Source organism: Notamacropus eugenii, chromosome 6, assembly GCF_028372415.1.
Source record: "Notamacropus eugenii isolate mMacEug1 chromosome 6, mMacEug1.pri_v2, whole genome shotgun sequence".
Lineage (NCBI taxonomy): Eukaryota > Metazoa > Chordata > Mammalia > Diprotodontia > Macropodidae > Notamacropus > Notamacropus eugenii.
This window is the reverse complement of record NC_092877.1, coordinates 70,495,668-70,512,411: the sequence shown is the minus strand read 5'-3', so window position 1 is coordinate 70,512,411 and position 16,744 is coordinate 70,495,668. Positions and strand designations below refer to the sequence as shown.

Below are 16,744 nucleotides of genomic sequence, written 5' to 3'. Positions count from 1 at the left end.
ATCTATACAGAGAATTTAAGGTGAGGAGAAATCCAGTGGGAAGATTGGCTAGATTAGGGCTAGGAGTAATGGAGCACATAAGCATATAAGTAATTATGATACAACATGAGAGTGCAATTGGGATAAAGATAAGATGAAAATAATGGGCTCTAGGAAAACCTGAGAGAGACCTAGCTTTGGTGGGAGGGGAGACACAGAAAAAAGGAGAGAAATAGGTAAGTCTTCTAAGCTGGTGGCACCTAAGAGGCTTTGAAGAACAGAAGGCTTTGACAGGTAGAGAGAAGCAGACATTCCAGGAAAAGGAAATGGATTGTACTAAAGCATGGAATTAAGAAACAGAAGAACAATATCAGGGCACAGCTAGAACTTCAGTTTGGCTAGACTACAGAACACATGAAAAAAAGGAATGTGAAGAAAAGCTGAAAGGTGGAAGATGGAACCAAATTATAGAAAGTCTTAAATACGCCAAGCTAAGGAGCTTGTATTAAATTCTGAAAGTATCGAAAGTTTTTGAGTAGGGAATTAACAGTCAGCCCTGAGCATTCCAGATAATTTCATTATAAAAGAACAGCTGTGTGAAGCATGGATTAAGAGTGGAAAGATAGCAGTCAGGAAACTCTAACAGGTAAAAAGTAATGATTATATGATCCAGTGTGCAAATAGCTGGAGTGGAGAAATAAGGGACAAAAGAGGGATTTTGGAGGGAGAATCAACAGTGCCTGGCAAACGACTGGGTAGGGTACTGAAGGATGAGGAAGAATAAAAAGCCACGATAACAAGAATTAGAGCATTAGATGACTGTTAGGATAGCAATACGATTGATTCAAGAAGCAAGAAAAAAGGGAAACTTAGGGGAAAAGATGCCAAATTCCCTTTTGAACATACTGAGTAGGAGAGGTTGGTTGGAAACAGAGGCAGAGATATATGATAATCAGGTAAGAAAGTCACTTCTTAGCTACTCTCTAGGAGTACCTCACCATAACACCCTCTCTAAGACATCCCAAACAAGTAGTTACCCAGCTTGAAAGACTCAATGAAGGAAACCTACTATCACTTAAGGCAATCCATTCAACTTCTTAATACCTGTAATTGCTGGGAAATTTTCATTACAACAAATCTAGATCAGTCTCTATAACTTCTTTCCACTATTTGAGGGCTTGGCCCTCCAAGGCCAACCGGAAAAAGTCTAGTCCTTCTACATGACGGTCCTCCAAATATTTATTTTTAAATTTTTTTTTTACCCTTATAACTGTTTTTCTTTTAAATGTAAATCTATTTAAGTTTTCAACATTCATTTCCACAAAATTTTGGGTTCCAAATTTTCTCCCCATTTCTCCCCTCCCCCCAACCCAAAACGCCGAGCATTCTAATTACCCCTATCACCAATCTGTCCTCCCTTCTAACATCCCTCCCTTCCCTTGTCCCCATCTTCTCTTTTGTCCTGAAAGGCAAGATAACTTTCTATACTCCATTACCTGTACTTCTTATTTTCTAGTTGCAAGAACAATACTCAACAGTTGTTCCTAAAACTTTGAGTTCCAACTTCTCTTCATCCCTCCCTCCCCACCCATTCCCTTTGGGAAGGCAAACAATTCAATATAGGCCATATCTGTGTAGTTTTGCAATTGACTTCCATAATAGTCGTGTTGTTTAAGATTAACTATAATACCCTCCCTCCTATCCTGCGCTCCATTGCTTCTATTCTCTCTTTGGATCCTGTCCCTCCCCAAAATTGCTCCCTCCTCCCACTGCCCTCCCTCCCATTATCCCCCCCACCCTGCTTATCCTCTTCTCCCCCACTGTCCTGTATTGTAAGATAGGTTTTCATACCAATATGAGTGTGCATTTTATTCCTTCCTTTAGTTAAATGTGATGAGAGTAAGCTTCATGTTCTTTCTCTCACCTCTCCCCTTTTTCCCTCCACTGAAAAGTCTTTTGCTTGCCTCTTTTATGAGAGATAATTTGCCCCATTCCATTTCTCCCTTTCTCCTCCCAATATATTTCTCTCTCACTGCTTAATTTCATTATTTTAAGATATGATCCCATCCTCTTCAATTCACCTTGTTCTGTGTGTGCGTGTGTGTGTAATCCCATCAACTACCCAGATACTAAAAAAAGTTTCAAGACTTACAAATATTGTTTTTCCATGTAGGAATGTAAACAGTTCAACTTTAGCAAGTCCCTTATGACTTTTCATGTTTCTCTTCATTCTTGTATTTGAAGGTCAAATTTTCTTTTCAGCTCTGGTCTTTTCATCAAGAATGCTTGAAAGTCCTCTATTTCATTGAAATACCATTTTTTCCCCTGAAGTATTATACTCAGTTTTGCTGGGTAGGTGATTCTTGGTTTTAGTCCTAGTTCCTTTGACTTCTGGAATATCCTATTCCATGCCCTTCGATCCCTTAATGTAGAAGCTGCTAGATCTTGTGTTATCCTGATTGTATTTCCACAATACTTGAATTGTTTCTTTCTAGCTGCTTGCAATATTTTCTTCTTGACCAGGGAACTCTGGAATTTGACCACAATGTTCCTAGGAGTTTCTCTTTTTGGATCTCTTTCAGGAGGTGATCAGTGGATTCTTTCAATATTTATTTTGCCCCCTGGTTCTAGAACATCAGGGCAGTTTTCCTTGATAATTTCATGAAAGATGATGTCTAGGCTCTTTTTTTGATCAAGGCTTTCAGGTAGTCCCATAATTTTTAAATTGTCTCTCCTGGATCTATTTTCCAGGTCAGTTGTTTTTCCAATGAGATATTTCATATTATCTTCCATTTTTTCATTCTTTTGGTTTTGTTTTGTGATTTCTTGGCTTCTCATAAAGTCATTAGCCTCTATCTGTTCCATTCTAATTTTGAAAGAACTATTTTCTTCAGTGAGCTTTAGAACCTCCTTTTCCATTTGACTAATTCTGCTTTTTTTAAAGCATCCTTCTGCTCACTGGCTTTTTGAACCTCTTTTGCCAATTGAGTTAGCCTATTTGTCAAGGTGTTATTTTCTTCAGCATTTTTTGGGGGGTCTCCTTTACCAAGGTGTTGACCCACTTTTCATGCTTTTCTTGCATCTCTCTCTCAGTTCTCTTCCCAATTCTTCTTCCACCTCTCTTACTTGATTTTCAAAATCCTTTTTGAGCTCTTCCATGGCCTGAGCCCATTGAATATTTATTTTGGATGTTTGGGATATAGAAGCCTTGACTGTATGTCTTTCCCTGATGGTAAGCATTGTTCTTCCTCATCCAAAAGGATGGGAGAAGGTATCTGTTCGCCAAGAAAGTAACCTTCTATGGTCTTTTTTTTCCCTTTTTGGGCACTTTCCCCAACCAGTTACTTGATTTTTGGGTCCTTTGTCAAGAGTAGGATATACTCTGGGAATCTGTGAGATCTCAGCTCCTCCACGGCACAATCAAGCATGTAGTGGTCTGGACGCAGAGAAGGATTTTTGTGCCCAGAATCTTAGCAATTACCTCTCCACAGCCTCCTGGCTTCCAGTTCCACCAAGTCAGCCCTGGGGGCTGATTTTCAGATAAATTGGATGTGTAAGGCCACCATTCAGTGTGAGACAAAGACCAGCTCTGCCAGGGCCTCCACACAGGGCTGAGATAAGACTCAGCTCTTCAGTACCCTCAGGGGTTTTTACACTCCAACAATGGAGCAGTCTGTACAGGCTGCTGTGCAGCCTCTGTGGCCACTGCCTGCTGCTGGAGCTATGGGAGGGCCCTTCTCCCTTCTTGGTCAGCTGAAAATACCCTGACACTGACCTTTGGCGCCTGTGGGTTGAGGGATCTGGGAACCACTGCTACTGGGACTGGGGATTCCGCAACTGGAGATTCTGCCCCCAAGGGCTGTTCATGAGCCACACTGCCCAGCCAAGGCTGGGCTGGGCTCCACTCTGCATCTGGTGGAAGCGATGTTTCCCGTGGGTCTTTCAGGTCACACTGGGCTGGAAATCTCCACTCTGTTGTTCTCCACTTCTGCTGCTCCAGAATTTGTTGAGAGTCCCTCTCTACAGGAATTTTATGGGCTGTGTGGGGAGAACCTGCGTATGTGTGTCTTTCTACTCCACCATCTTGGCTCCACCCCTCCCTCCAAAAATTTAAAGATAGCAAACATGCCATGTCCACATATGACTCCTCTTCCAGGACAAACATTTGAAATTTCTTCTGATTCTCTTTGTATAGTATTATAAGAAAGAAGAGATCAAGTCTGTCATGTACTGAAAGCAAGAAATAAGAGGACAACAGCCAAGTACTGAACTACTACCCATAGAATAGACTTAGAGAAGCAGGACTTAAGTGTATTGGGTAGAATCTCTGTGGAAGATTTATGGAATTTATGAGGTCAAGAAATGCACAGGATGAGAAAAGTTAGGAAAACCCACATCAATGATATCATGGATCCAGTGGATTACTGAAATATTATAGATGACTATCAGGAACACAAGAAGTATTAACAGAAAAATTAAAGCTACCCACTAAAAGCCACTGACAATAAAAACTAAGAAAAAGCAAGCACAAAATGACAAAAAAATAGGACACCACAACTCACTTTACATAAATCTGACTTGTATAGATCTTTAAGAACATACATCCTGTGTAACTTTCTGAAGGCAAGAACTGTAAAAGATCAACCATATCCCAGTGCATATATAATTGTGATAAAATATCTAGTTCTAAATTCTAAAACAGTTCTTACTGGCCAGCAACATTCTGGATAATGGAAATAGTCATCAAAGTGAAATAGTAATCATCTAACACATGTGGATATAGATTTGTGAAATCAATTTTGGCTACCACAATCTGGGAAAGACAGTGGATCTGGTTTTTAAACCTAAAGGAAGCACAAATTTCCTCATTCTAATGAAAGTCCTGAAACTATCTATAGGGGAAAAACAGTAAGAGTTCCACATGAACAGAAACCAGACTAAAGTATGATTATAATAGGTACACATTTCCATCCCAAAAAAGCATAAATGAAATCTTGTCAAAAATTAAATTTTACCTGCAATAACAGTGCAAAATGTTTACTGGCAAAATCTTGGTTCTGCAGACCACAACAACCTAAGCATAAAACAGCCATATTTCTCACCACAGGATAAATACTTGTTATTCCAGGAAGAATCTAAAACAAAGTATAAGAAATTAAAACAACTGAGATGAATATAATCAATCTTTAACATAATAATAATCACTTGAAAACCTGTATAAGATTATAATTCCACATAAACTCATTAACATATTAAAACAATAATCAAACTGTCCTAAATTGGTTCCTTTATAAAATAATATTTTCCTTTATGCACTATTATTCTGACCAATCTATAGGCTTTACTAGATTGCCAAAAGAGTCCATGAGACAAGAAAGGTAAAGAACCCCTGTTTTATAGGTGTGATGATCATTTCACAAATAGGTCCTGTGTGTACTTCAGTAACAAACTCCCTCTGAATGGGACTTAAGATTAAACCAGTTAATATACTCTAATCTATAATATAGCAAAGTTCTTTTGCATTGTCATCCTTGATTTGTTTTAACATCTCCAGCTCTTACTAGGCAAGGCTAACTATGTGCTACATTCATTTCTAACTTAGAAGACACTCCCCTGTCCCAAGTCACTGGTTTTCACAGCAAACATTTTACACACATAAAAAATATTAACAGCTCCTATACTTTTCAGTACTAAATAATATGCTGTTTTAAGAAGAAGGGAGAACACCAAAATAAAGCTTTAGAAGCCACTGCTAACTTACCAAAGAGTCAATAATAACATTCATAGTTGCACTTATGCCTGTTGAAATAGAGATCTGTTTCAGAAGTTCATAGCATAAAATTAGGCATTTCTGTAATGTCTCAGGATCATTCTGAAATCAAAGAAAATAAAAATATTCAGAATAAGTGGAAGAGAATATTTCATTAGGTGTATAAGGCTATAAAGCTCTAGCCATGAAGCTCAAGGTGAAGTACTAAATTCTATGCTGATAACCAGTAAATTTGCAATGGACGTTTTCAAGAAAATATCTAAATAGTGGCAACAACACTTGAGAAAGTGAAAAACTCTAGATTTCAAAAACTATTTTGCCTTATTAATAATTTTCTTACATATTTTTTAAAGTAGTTGAAATAATTGCTATCCCATTTCCCTGTTTATCCTCCCTTGTCCTTCCTTTCACCCAGTTCCTCCTCACAAGTATTTTATTTCTGACAGCCACCTCCCCCAATCTGCACTATCAGTTCCCACCCCCCTACCCTACACACTTGTTATTTCCCTTCAGGAAAGATAGATTTCTATATTCAAATGAGTGTGTATTTTATTCCCTCTTTGAGCTAATTCTGATAAGATTAAGTTTCAAGCTATTTGAAAAAAAATTTCTGGGAAAATTAGAAAAATGTATGGTAGGAATTAGGTATAGGCCAATATCTCACCATATACCTGCACCTGTACTCCACTCTCACCTCTATGCACCAGACCTTTCCTATAGACCTTCTAAGTTGTCTTGAGCTGAAAAAGTGTTTCACTTTGTCCTTTTTGGGTTCTGCCGCCCCAAAATTTATTTTGAGTCACTATTTAATGTTTTTAGAGAGGTTTGGGGGACAACTCGAGCAAGTCTCTGCCTTTTCTCCATCACCTTGGCTTTGTGCCTCCAGTGGAGGGGGTGGGGTGGTAACACTTGAACTTCATTCACATCCAAATATGTTCAAAGAGGGAAAATATTTGTAGACGCTCAACTGGTAGTAGAAATCTATCTTAACCAAGGAATTAGGAGGAGAAAGGGATAAAAGAAAGATAGGAAGTTGAAAGATAAAAGGCAATGGTCAAAAGCAAAACACACTTTAGATGGGGAACAAGATAAAAATAGAGGAGAATAAACATAAGAAAACAGTACAGAGGGAAATAAACAGTAATTATAACTGAATATGAATAGGATAAATTTACATATCAAATGGAAGTGGACAGTAAAATGGATTAGAAATCAGAATCCAACAATATACTGTCTATAAGAAACATACTTGAAACAGAGACATATGCAGAGATAAAATAAGGTTCTGGAGCTAAATCTATTATATTTCAGCTGAAGTAAAAAATAAATGGGAGGGGTAGCAATCATGATCTCAGACAAAACAAAAGCAAAAACAGATCTAGTTAAAAGGGATAAAAAGCAGGGAAACTACATCTTGCTAAAATGAACCATTAAAAAAATGAAACAGTATCAATGCTAAACATATATGCACCAAAAAGTATAACATTAAAATTCGTAAAAGAAAAGTTAAATGAATTACAGGAGAAAATAGACAGTAAAACTATACTGGTAGAATACCTCAACCTTCTCTATCAAACCTAGATAAAATAAATAAGAGAAGTAGAGGAGATGAACAGAATCTTAGAAAAGAAAAACCTTAGATATGCTGGATCTCCGCATAAAAAAGAAAAGCAACAATGTTAAATGCACCATTTTTCAAACCATAATGCAATATAAATTACATTTAATAAAGGTCCAAGGAAGCAAAGATTAAAAGTTAATTGGAAACTAAATAATCTAAACCTAAAGAATGAGTGAGTCAAAGAGCAAACCACAGAAACAATCAATAATTTCATTACAGAGAGTAACAATGAGACAACATTTCAAAATTTGTAGGATACAGCCAAAACAGTACTCAGGGGAAAATGTATATCTCTTAGTGTGTACGTCATTGGGCATGGACCTAAAAAAAACTATAATAACAAATTAAAAATCTACAATTAAACACCAAAATAGAAATCCTGAAATCAAATGATTAATTAATAAAATTGAAAGTGAAAAAAAAGCACTGAACTAATAAATAAACCTAGGAGCTAGAATTATGGGGAAAAAGAACGCAGGAAATTAATAAACATTGGTTAATTTGATTAAAAAGAAAAAAGGAAAAAAAAACAAATTACAAGCACCAAAAATGAAAAGAGTGAATACCCCACCAATGAAGATGAAAATAAAGAAAGTATTAGGAGTTACTCTGTTCAATTATGTGCCAGCAAAAATGACAATCTATATGAAATGGGTGAATAATTAGAAAAATACTAACTGCCCAGATTAACGGAAGAGAAAATAGAATACTTCAGTAACCTTATCTTAGAAAAAGAAATTGAACAAATAATCAACGAGCTGCCTAAGAAAAAATCCCCAGGATCAAATGGATTTGCAAGTGAATTTTATCAAACATTAAAGAATAATTAATCCCAATACTATATAAACTATTTGAAAAAAATAAGTAAAGGAGTTCTATCAAATTTATTTTATGACACAAATATGGTGCTGTTACCTAAATTACGGAAAGCAAAAACAAAGAAAGAAAACTACAGACCAATTTCTTTAATGAATATCAATACAAAAAATTTAAATAAAGTACTAGCAAGGAAATTATAGCAATATATCACAAAAATCATACATTATGAATAGGTGAGATTTATAATAGGAGTGTAGGGCTGGTTCAAATATCAATTCACTATCAGCATAAGTGACTGTATTAATGATAACAAAATCACGTTTTTATCAAGAGATGAATAAAAAGCTTCTGACAAAATACAACACCCACTCCTTTTAAAAAACACTAGAAAGCACAGGAATCAGTGGAGCCTTTCTTACAATGAGAAACAGTATCAATCTAAAACAAAAAGCAAGCATTATCTTTAATGAGAATAAGCTTAAAGCCTTCCCAGTAAGATCAGGGTGAAGTAAGGATGTTCATTATCATCAGAAATGCTAGCTATGGCAATAAGAGAAGAAAAAAATTTAAGGAATAAAATAGCCACTGGAGAAACAAAACTATCACTGTGTGCAAGTGATATGATGGTATACTTGGAGAATCCTAGAGAATCGACAGACACCAGCTGAAACAATTAGCAACTTCAGCAAAGTTGCAGGATATAAAACAGACCAATGCAAATCATCAGCATTTCAATATATTACCAAGAAACTCTAGCAGGAAGAGATGAAGAGATTCCACTTAAAAGAACATAATATAAAATACCTGGGAGCCTATCTGCCAAGACAAACTCAGACACTATATTTACACAAAACACTTTTCAACAAATAAAGCCAGATCTAAACAAATGGAGAAATATTAATGATCATGGGGAAGCTGAGCCAATATAATAAAAATGACAATGATACCTAAATTAATTTACTCATTCAGTGCCATATCAAACTACCAAAGAATTATTTCATAGAGCCAGAAAAAACAGTAATAAGATTTATCTGGAAGAAAAAAAGATCAAGAATATCAAGAGAAACAATGAAAAAAAAATCACGAAGGAAGACAGCCCAGCAGTTCCAGATTTCAAACTATATTATAAAGCAGTAATCATCAGAACAATCTGGCACTGTCTAAGAATAGAGGTGTGGATCAGTGGAATGGATTAGCTACACAACAGACAGTAATACATGACTGTAGTAAGTTAGTATTTGATAAACCCAAAGATGGGGTAAGAGCTCAACACTTGACAAAAAATTGCCAGGAAAATAAGACAGCAGTTGGGAAGAAACCAGGCACAGATCAACATTTCATATTGTACACCAACACAACATCAAAATGGATAAATGATCTATACATAAAGGATGATATAAGAAAACTAAAGAATCATGGAAAAATATACCTGTCATATGAGATAAAAGAAGAGTTTATGACCAAGTAAGAGAGAGAGAGGATTATGGGAAATAAAATGTTCTAAATCACTACCTATTTAGGAAATGCAAATTAAAACAACCCTGAGATACCACCTCACATCTATCAGATTGGCTAACATGACAGAAAGGAAAAATGACAAATGCTAAGAGATACAGAAAAACCACAACATTAAAGCATTGCTGGTAGATTGGCGAATTAGTTCAAACTTTCCAGAGAACAATTTCTTAGTACGCCCACACGGTTATAAAACTGTGGATATTATTTGGCCTAGCAATACCACCACCAGGTCTGTATCTCAAAAAGATCATGGAAAAGAACCTATTTGTACAAAAATATTTATAGCAGGTATTTTTGTAGTGGCAAAGAACTGAAAATCAAGAGGGTGTCCATCAATTAGGGAATGGCCAGACAAGTTGTGGTATATGACCGAGACAGAACACTTGTCTTATAAAAAAAACCTAGGAAGACATATGAAGTGATACAAAGTGTATCACATATGAAGTGGACAGGGAACACGGTACACAGTTAAGAGCATTGTTTCAAGGATGATTAATTGTGAAAGACTTAGCTACTCTGATCAAGACAATGATCCAAGACAGTTCCAAAGGACCCATGGTGAAAAATGCTACCTACCTCCAAAGACACAATCAAATGAACCAACTATAGATTGAAGCATAATTTTCTAACTTTCTTTTTTTATTGTTTCACTGTGTGTTTTTTTGCAACATTACTAATATGGAAATATTGCTTTGTGTTACTTCACATGTATAATCAATAAAAAACTGCTTGCCTTCTCAAGAAGGGATGGCAGAGAGGGAGAGATTTTGGAATACTTTTTAAAAAAATGACTGTTAAAATTTTTTAAATGTAATTGGGAAATGCTTAACAAAATAAATAAAAATTAAATAAAAAATAAAAGTAGTCGAACCCCCAAATCAAAGCTGAAATTAGAAAAAAATTACTCCTCTTTTAATAAATGTGATTTAAAAAAAGTGGAAGATACACTGAATAGCTAAAGTATTTCATAAACAAACAAAAAAACCCCCCAAAACATACTTAGAGCAGTGTTATCCTAGAACACCATTTATACTGAGTTGACAAAATGGACATGAACTAATAGACTGGCATAGCTAAACTACAGTTAAAGAGAAAAGGAGCGGGGCGGAGCCAAGATGGCAGAGTAGAAAGACACACATACGCTAGCTCTGAACCCGCAGCCCATAACATATCTATAAAGAAGAACTCCCAACAAATTCTGGAGCCAAAGAAGCCACAGAACAATGGAGCGGAGGAGATTTCTGTTCCAGAGAGCCCTGAAAACCTCTCGCAAAAGGTCCATCGCGCCCCAGACCCGGAGCCGAGCCCAGCCTTGCCTTGGCCGCACGACACCGAGAAGAACTCAGGGACGGAATCTCCAGCGGCCGTGCAGGTCCCTCCACCAACGAGCCCCAAAGGTTGGTGAGAGGGTTTTCTCGGCTTGCCGAGAGGGGAGTGGGGTGCCCCCATAACTCAGGCCCCCTCGGCAGGCAGCAGTGGAGGCAGCAGCAGACTGGGGCTCCCCAAGCAGGCAGGAGCCCGGATCCACTGTTCAAGGTCTCCGCATAAACCTGGAGGGAACTGAGCCCTGTGAGGCGGCCCTGCCCCCACCTGAGCACCTGAACTTAATCTCACACTGAATAGCAGCCCTGCCCCCAACAAAAGCACCGAGGCTGGGAAGCAGCATTTGAATCTCAGACGCCAAGCACTGGCTGGGCGGATCTGGAGGCAAAGTGGTGTGAAGAGAATACTTAGAAGTCAAGTCACTGGTTAGGAAAATGCCCAGAAAAGGGAAAAAAAATAAGACTATAGAAGGTTACTTTCTTGGTGAACATGTATTTCCTCCCTTTGTTTCTGATGAGGAAGAACAATGCTTACCATCAGGAAAAGACACAGCAGTCAAGGCTTCTGTATCCCAGCCCACCCAACGGGCTCAGGCCATGGAAGAGCTCAAAAAGGATTTTGAAAATCAAGTTAGAGAGGTGGAGGAAAAACTGGGAAGAGAAATGAGAGACATGAAAGAAAAGCATGAAAAGCAGGTCCACACCCTGCTAAAGGAGACCCAAAAAAATGCTGAAGAAAATAACACCTTGAAAAATAGGCTAATTAAACTGGCAAAAGAGGTTCAAAAAGCCAATGAGGAGAAGAATGCTTTCAAAAGCAGAATTAGCCAAATGGAAAAGGAGGTCCAAAAGCTCACTGAAGAAAATAGTTCTTTCATAATTAGAATGAAACAGATGGAGGCTAATGACTTTGTGAGAAACCAAGAAATCACAAAACAAAACCAAAAGAATGAAAAAATGGAAGATAATATGAAATATCTCATTGGAAAAACAACTGACCTGGAAAATAGATCCAGGAGAGACAATTTATTTATTTATTTATTTTTTATTTAACTTTTAACATTTATTTTCACACAATTTTGGGTTACAAATTTTCTCCCCTTTTATCCCCTCCCCCCCCCCCAAACCCAAGCATTCTAGTTGCCCCTGTGACCAATCTGCTCTCTCTTCTATCCTCCCTCTCTGCCTTTGTCTCCATCTTCTCTTTTGTCCTGTAGGGCCAGATAGCTTTCTTAACCCCTTAACCTGTATTTCTTATTTCCCAGTGGTAAGAACATTACATTTGATCCTAACACTTTGAGTTCCAACTTCTTTAGCTCCCTCCCTCTCCACCCCTTCCCCTTGGAAGACAAGCAATTCAATATAGGCCAAATCTGTGTAGTTTTGCAAATGATTTCCACACTAGTTGTGTTGTATAGGACTAACTATATTTCCCTCCATCCTATCCTGTCCCCCATTACTTCTATTCTCTTATGATCCTTTCCCTCCCCATGAGTGTCGACCTCGGATTGCATTCTCCTCCCCATGCCCTCCCCTCCATCCTCCCCCCCAACCCTGCTTGTGCCCCTGTCCCCCACTCTCCTGTATTATGAGATAGGTTTTCCTATCAAAATGAGTGTGCATTTTATTCTTTCCTTTAGTGGAATGTGATGAGAGTAGACCTAATGTTTTTCTCTTGCCTCCCCTCTTTATCCCTCCACTAATAAGTCTTTTGCTTGCCTCTTTTATGAGAGATAATTTGCCCCATTCAACTTCTCCCTTTCTCCTCCCAATATTTCTATCTCACTGCTTGATTTCATTTTTTTTTTTAAGATATGATCCCATCCTCTTCAATTCACTCTGTGCACTCTGTCTCTATGTATGTGTGCATGTGTGTGTGCATGTGTGTGTGTGTGTAATCCCACCTAGTACCCAGATACTGAATAGTTTCAAGAGTTACAAATATTGTCTTTCCATGTAGGAATGTAAACAGTTCAACTTTAGTAAGTCCCTTATGACTTCTTTTTGCTGTTCACCTTTTCATGGTTCTCTTCATTCTTGTGTTAGAAAGTCAAATTTTCTTTTCAGCTCTGGTCTTTTCATCAAGAAAATTTGAAAATCCTCTATTTCATTGAAAGACCATTTTTTCTCCTGAAGTATTATACTCAGTTTTGCTGGGTAGGTGATTCTTGGTTTTAGTCCTAGTTCCTTTCACTGCTGGAATATCCTATTCCATTCCCTTCGATCCCTTAATGTAGAGGGTGCTAGATCTTGTGTTATCCTGATTGTATTTCCACAATACTTGAATTGTTTCTTTCTAGCTGCTTGCAATATTTTCTCTTTCACCTAGGAATTCTGGAATTTGGCCACAATGTTCCTAGGAGTTACTCTTTTTGGATCTTTTTCATGCGGTGTTCTGCGGATTCCTTGAATATTTATTTTGCCCTCTGGTTCTAGAATCTCAGGGCAGTTTTCCTTGATAATTTCATGGAAGATGATGTCTAGGCTCTTCTTTTGATCATGGTTTTCAGGTAGTCCCAGAATTTTTACATTGTCTCTCCTGAATCTATTTTCCAGGTCAGTTGTTTTTCCAATAAGATAGTTCACATTATCTTCCATTTTTCCAATCTTCTCGCTATGTTCTGTGATATCTGTCTTTCTCATAAAGTCCTTAGCAGCCATCTGTGCCATTCCAGTTTTGAAAGATCTATTTTCTTCAGTGAGCTTTTGAATCTCCTTTTCCATTTGGCTAATTCTGCTTTTGAAAGCATTCTTCTCCTCATTGGCCTTTTGAACCTCTTTTGCCAATTGAGTTAGGCTAGTTTTCAAGGTGTTAATTTCTTCGACATTTTTTTGGTTCTCCTTTAGCAGGGAGCTGATCTGCTTTTCATGCTTCTCTTTCATCCCTCTCATTTCTCTTCCCAGTTTTTCCTCCACCTCTCTAACTTGATTTTCAAAATTCTTTTTGAGCTCTTCCATGGCCTGAGCCCATTGGGTGGGCTGGGGCACAGAATCCTTGATTTCTGTGTCTTTGCCCGATGGTAAGCATTGTTCTTCCTCATCAGAAAGGAAGGGAGGAAGTGTCTTTTCTCCGAGAAAGTACCCTTCAATAGTTTTATTTCTTTTCCCTTTTCTGGGCATTCTCCCCAGCCAGTGGCTTGACCTCTGAATATTCTCTTCACACCCACCTCACCTCCTGATCCTCTCAGCCAGCGTTTGGGGACTGAGATTCAAATGCTGCTTCCCGCCTTAGGGCTTTTGGCAGGGGCAGGGTTGCTATTCAGTGTGAGAATTAAGTTCAGATGGTCAGGTCGGGGCAGGGCCGCCTCTCAGGCACAGTTCCCTCAGGGGGTTTATGCACAGACCTTCCACAATGGATCCAGGCTCCCGCCGCTTGGGGAGCCCCTGTCTGCAGCCGCCTCTCAGCTTCTATCTCCCGGGGGGGCCCGAGCCATGGGGGCACCCCACTCCCCTCTCGACCCGCCAAAGAGACTCTCTTACCAACTCTCGTCACCTGTGGGTGGAGGGGCTTGTGCCGCAGCTGGAGATCCCATCCCTGAAGCCTGCTCGGATCTGTACCTCTCGGAGCTGCGGCTGCCGCAGGTCTGGGCTGGGCTCCACGTCTGCAGCGCGACGGACCTTTTGCGAGAGGTTTGCAGGTCCCTCTGTGGGTGGAGGGACCCGCGTGGCCGCAGGATATCCCGTCTCCGTAGCCCGCTCAGATCTTTTCCTCACGGTGTCGCGGCCGCTGCAGGGCTGCACTCAGCTCCCAGTCCCAGCGCCCAGTCCACAGCACGAAGGACCCCCCGCGAGAGGTTTGCAGGTCTCTCCGGAACAGAAATCTCCCTCGCTCCAATATTCCGTGGCCTCTGGGTGCAGAATTCACCGTGAGTTGGTCCCCTCTAGCCGTTCTGTGGGTTGTGGGTTCGGAGCTATGTGTATGTGCGTCTTTCTACTCCGCCATCTTGGCTCCGCCCTCCAGGAGAGACAATTTAAAAATTATGGGACTACCTGAAACCCATGATCAAAAAAAAGAGCCTAGACATCATCTTTCATGAAATTATCAAGGAAAACTGCCCTGAGATTTTAGAACCAGAGGGCAAAATAAGTATTCAAGGAATCCACAGAACACCGCCTGAAAGAGATCCAAAAAGAGAAACTCCTAGGAACATTGTGGCCAAATTCCAGAGTTCCCAGGTCAAGGAGAAAATATTGCAAGCAGCTAGAAAGAAACAATTCAAGTATTGTGGAAATACAATCAGGATAACACAAGATCTAGCACCCTCTACATTAAGGGATCGAAGGGAATGGAATAGGATATTCCAGAAGTCAAAGGAACTGGGACTAAAACCAAGAATCACCTACCCAGCAAAATTGAGTATAATACTTCAGGGGAAAAATTGGTCTTTCAATGAAATAGAGGACTTTCAAGCATTCTTGATGAAAAGACCAGAGCTGAAAAGAAAATCTGACTTTCAAACACAAGAATGAAGAGAACCATGAAAAGGTGAACAGCAAAGAGAAGTCATAAGGGACTTACTGAAGTTGAACTGTTTACATTCCTACATGGAAAGACAATATTTGTAACTCTTGAAACTATTCAGTATCTGGGTACTGGGTGGGATTACACACACACACACATGCACACACATAGAGACAGAGTGCACAGAGTGAATTGAATAGGATGGGATCATATCTTAAAAAAATGAAATCAAGCAGTGAGAGAGAAATATATTGGCAGGAGAAAGGGAGAAATGGAATGGGGCAAATTATTTCTCATAAAAAAGGCAAGCAAAAGACTTATTAGTGGAGGGATAAAGAGGGGAGGTGAGAGAAAAACATGAAGTTTACTCTCATCACATTCCATTAAAGGAAGGAATAAAATGCACACTCATTTTGGTATGAAAACCTATCTTACAATACAGGAAAGTGGGGGATAAGGGGATAATGAGGGTGGGGGGGATGATGGAAGGGAGGGCATGGGGAGGAGGGAGCAATTTGAGGTCGACACTCATGGGGAGGGACAGGATCAAAAGAGAATAGAAGTAATGGGGGACAGGATAGGATGGAGGGAAATGTAGTTAGTCTTATACAACACAACTATTATGGAAGTCATTTGCAAAACTACACAGATTTGGCCTATATTGAATTGCTTGCCTTCCAAAGGAAAGGCGTGGGGAGGGAGGGAGGAACAGAAGTTGGAACTCAAAGTTTTAGGAACAACTGTCGAGTAATGTTCTTGCCACTAGGAAATAAGAAAGACAGGTAAAGGGGTATAGAAAGTTATCTGGCCCTACAGGACAAAAGAGAAGATGGAGACAAGGGCAGAGAGGGATGATAGAAGAGAGGGCAGATTGGTGACAGGGGCAATTAGAATGCTCCGTTTTGGGGTGGGGGGAGGGGACAAAAGGGGAGAAAATTTGTAACCCAAAATTTTGTGAAAATGAATGTTAAAAGTTAAATAATAAATAAATAAATGAATGAATGAATGAACGAATAAACAAACAAATAAATAAATAGAGAAAAGGAGATCCTGCCCATGAGAGGGCAGATTCCAGTCTTTTCCCAATTATAATCAGCAATTAATGGCATTTTAAAATTACATCTTTTTCAGCAAGAACTTTGAAAATCATGTTTTAAGTGTGTCATACACAAAACCTTGAGACTTTTTGAAGCTGAAGAAAATTAAGATCAATGAAATGCTATGAAAATAATATTCCAGACCATTCATTAAAT

At 38.9% G+C, this 16,744-nt stretch overlaps 1 protein-coding gene across 2 annotated transcripts in view; it reads right to left on the bottom strand.

The window, feature by feature from the left end:
* Positions 1–16,744, bottom strand: part of NCAPG (non-SMC condensin I complex subunit G) — a 65,438-nt gene that overhangs the window by 23,328 nt on the left and 25,366 nt on the right. For both annotated transcript variants that reach the window (XM_072620340.1, XM_072620339.1), the window contains exons 12-13: positions 5,741–5,851; positions 4,995–5,114 (exon numbers count right to left, since the gene is read on the bottom strand). In XM_072620340.1, the coding sequence (XP_072476441.1) occupies positions 4,995–5,114; positions 5,741–5,851 (231 nt within the window). The remainder of the gene's footprint in view (positions 1–4,994; positions 5,115–5,740; positions 5,852–16,744) is intronic.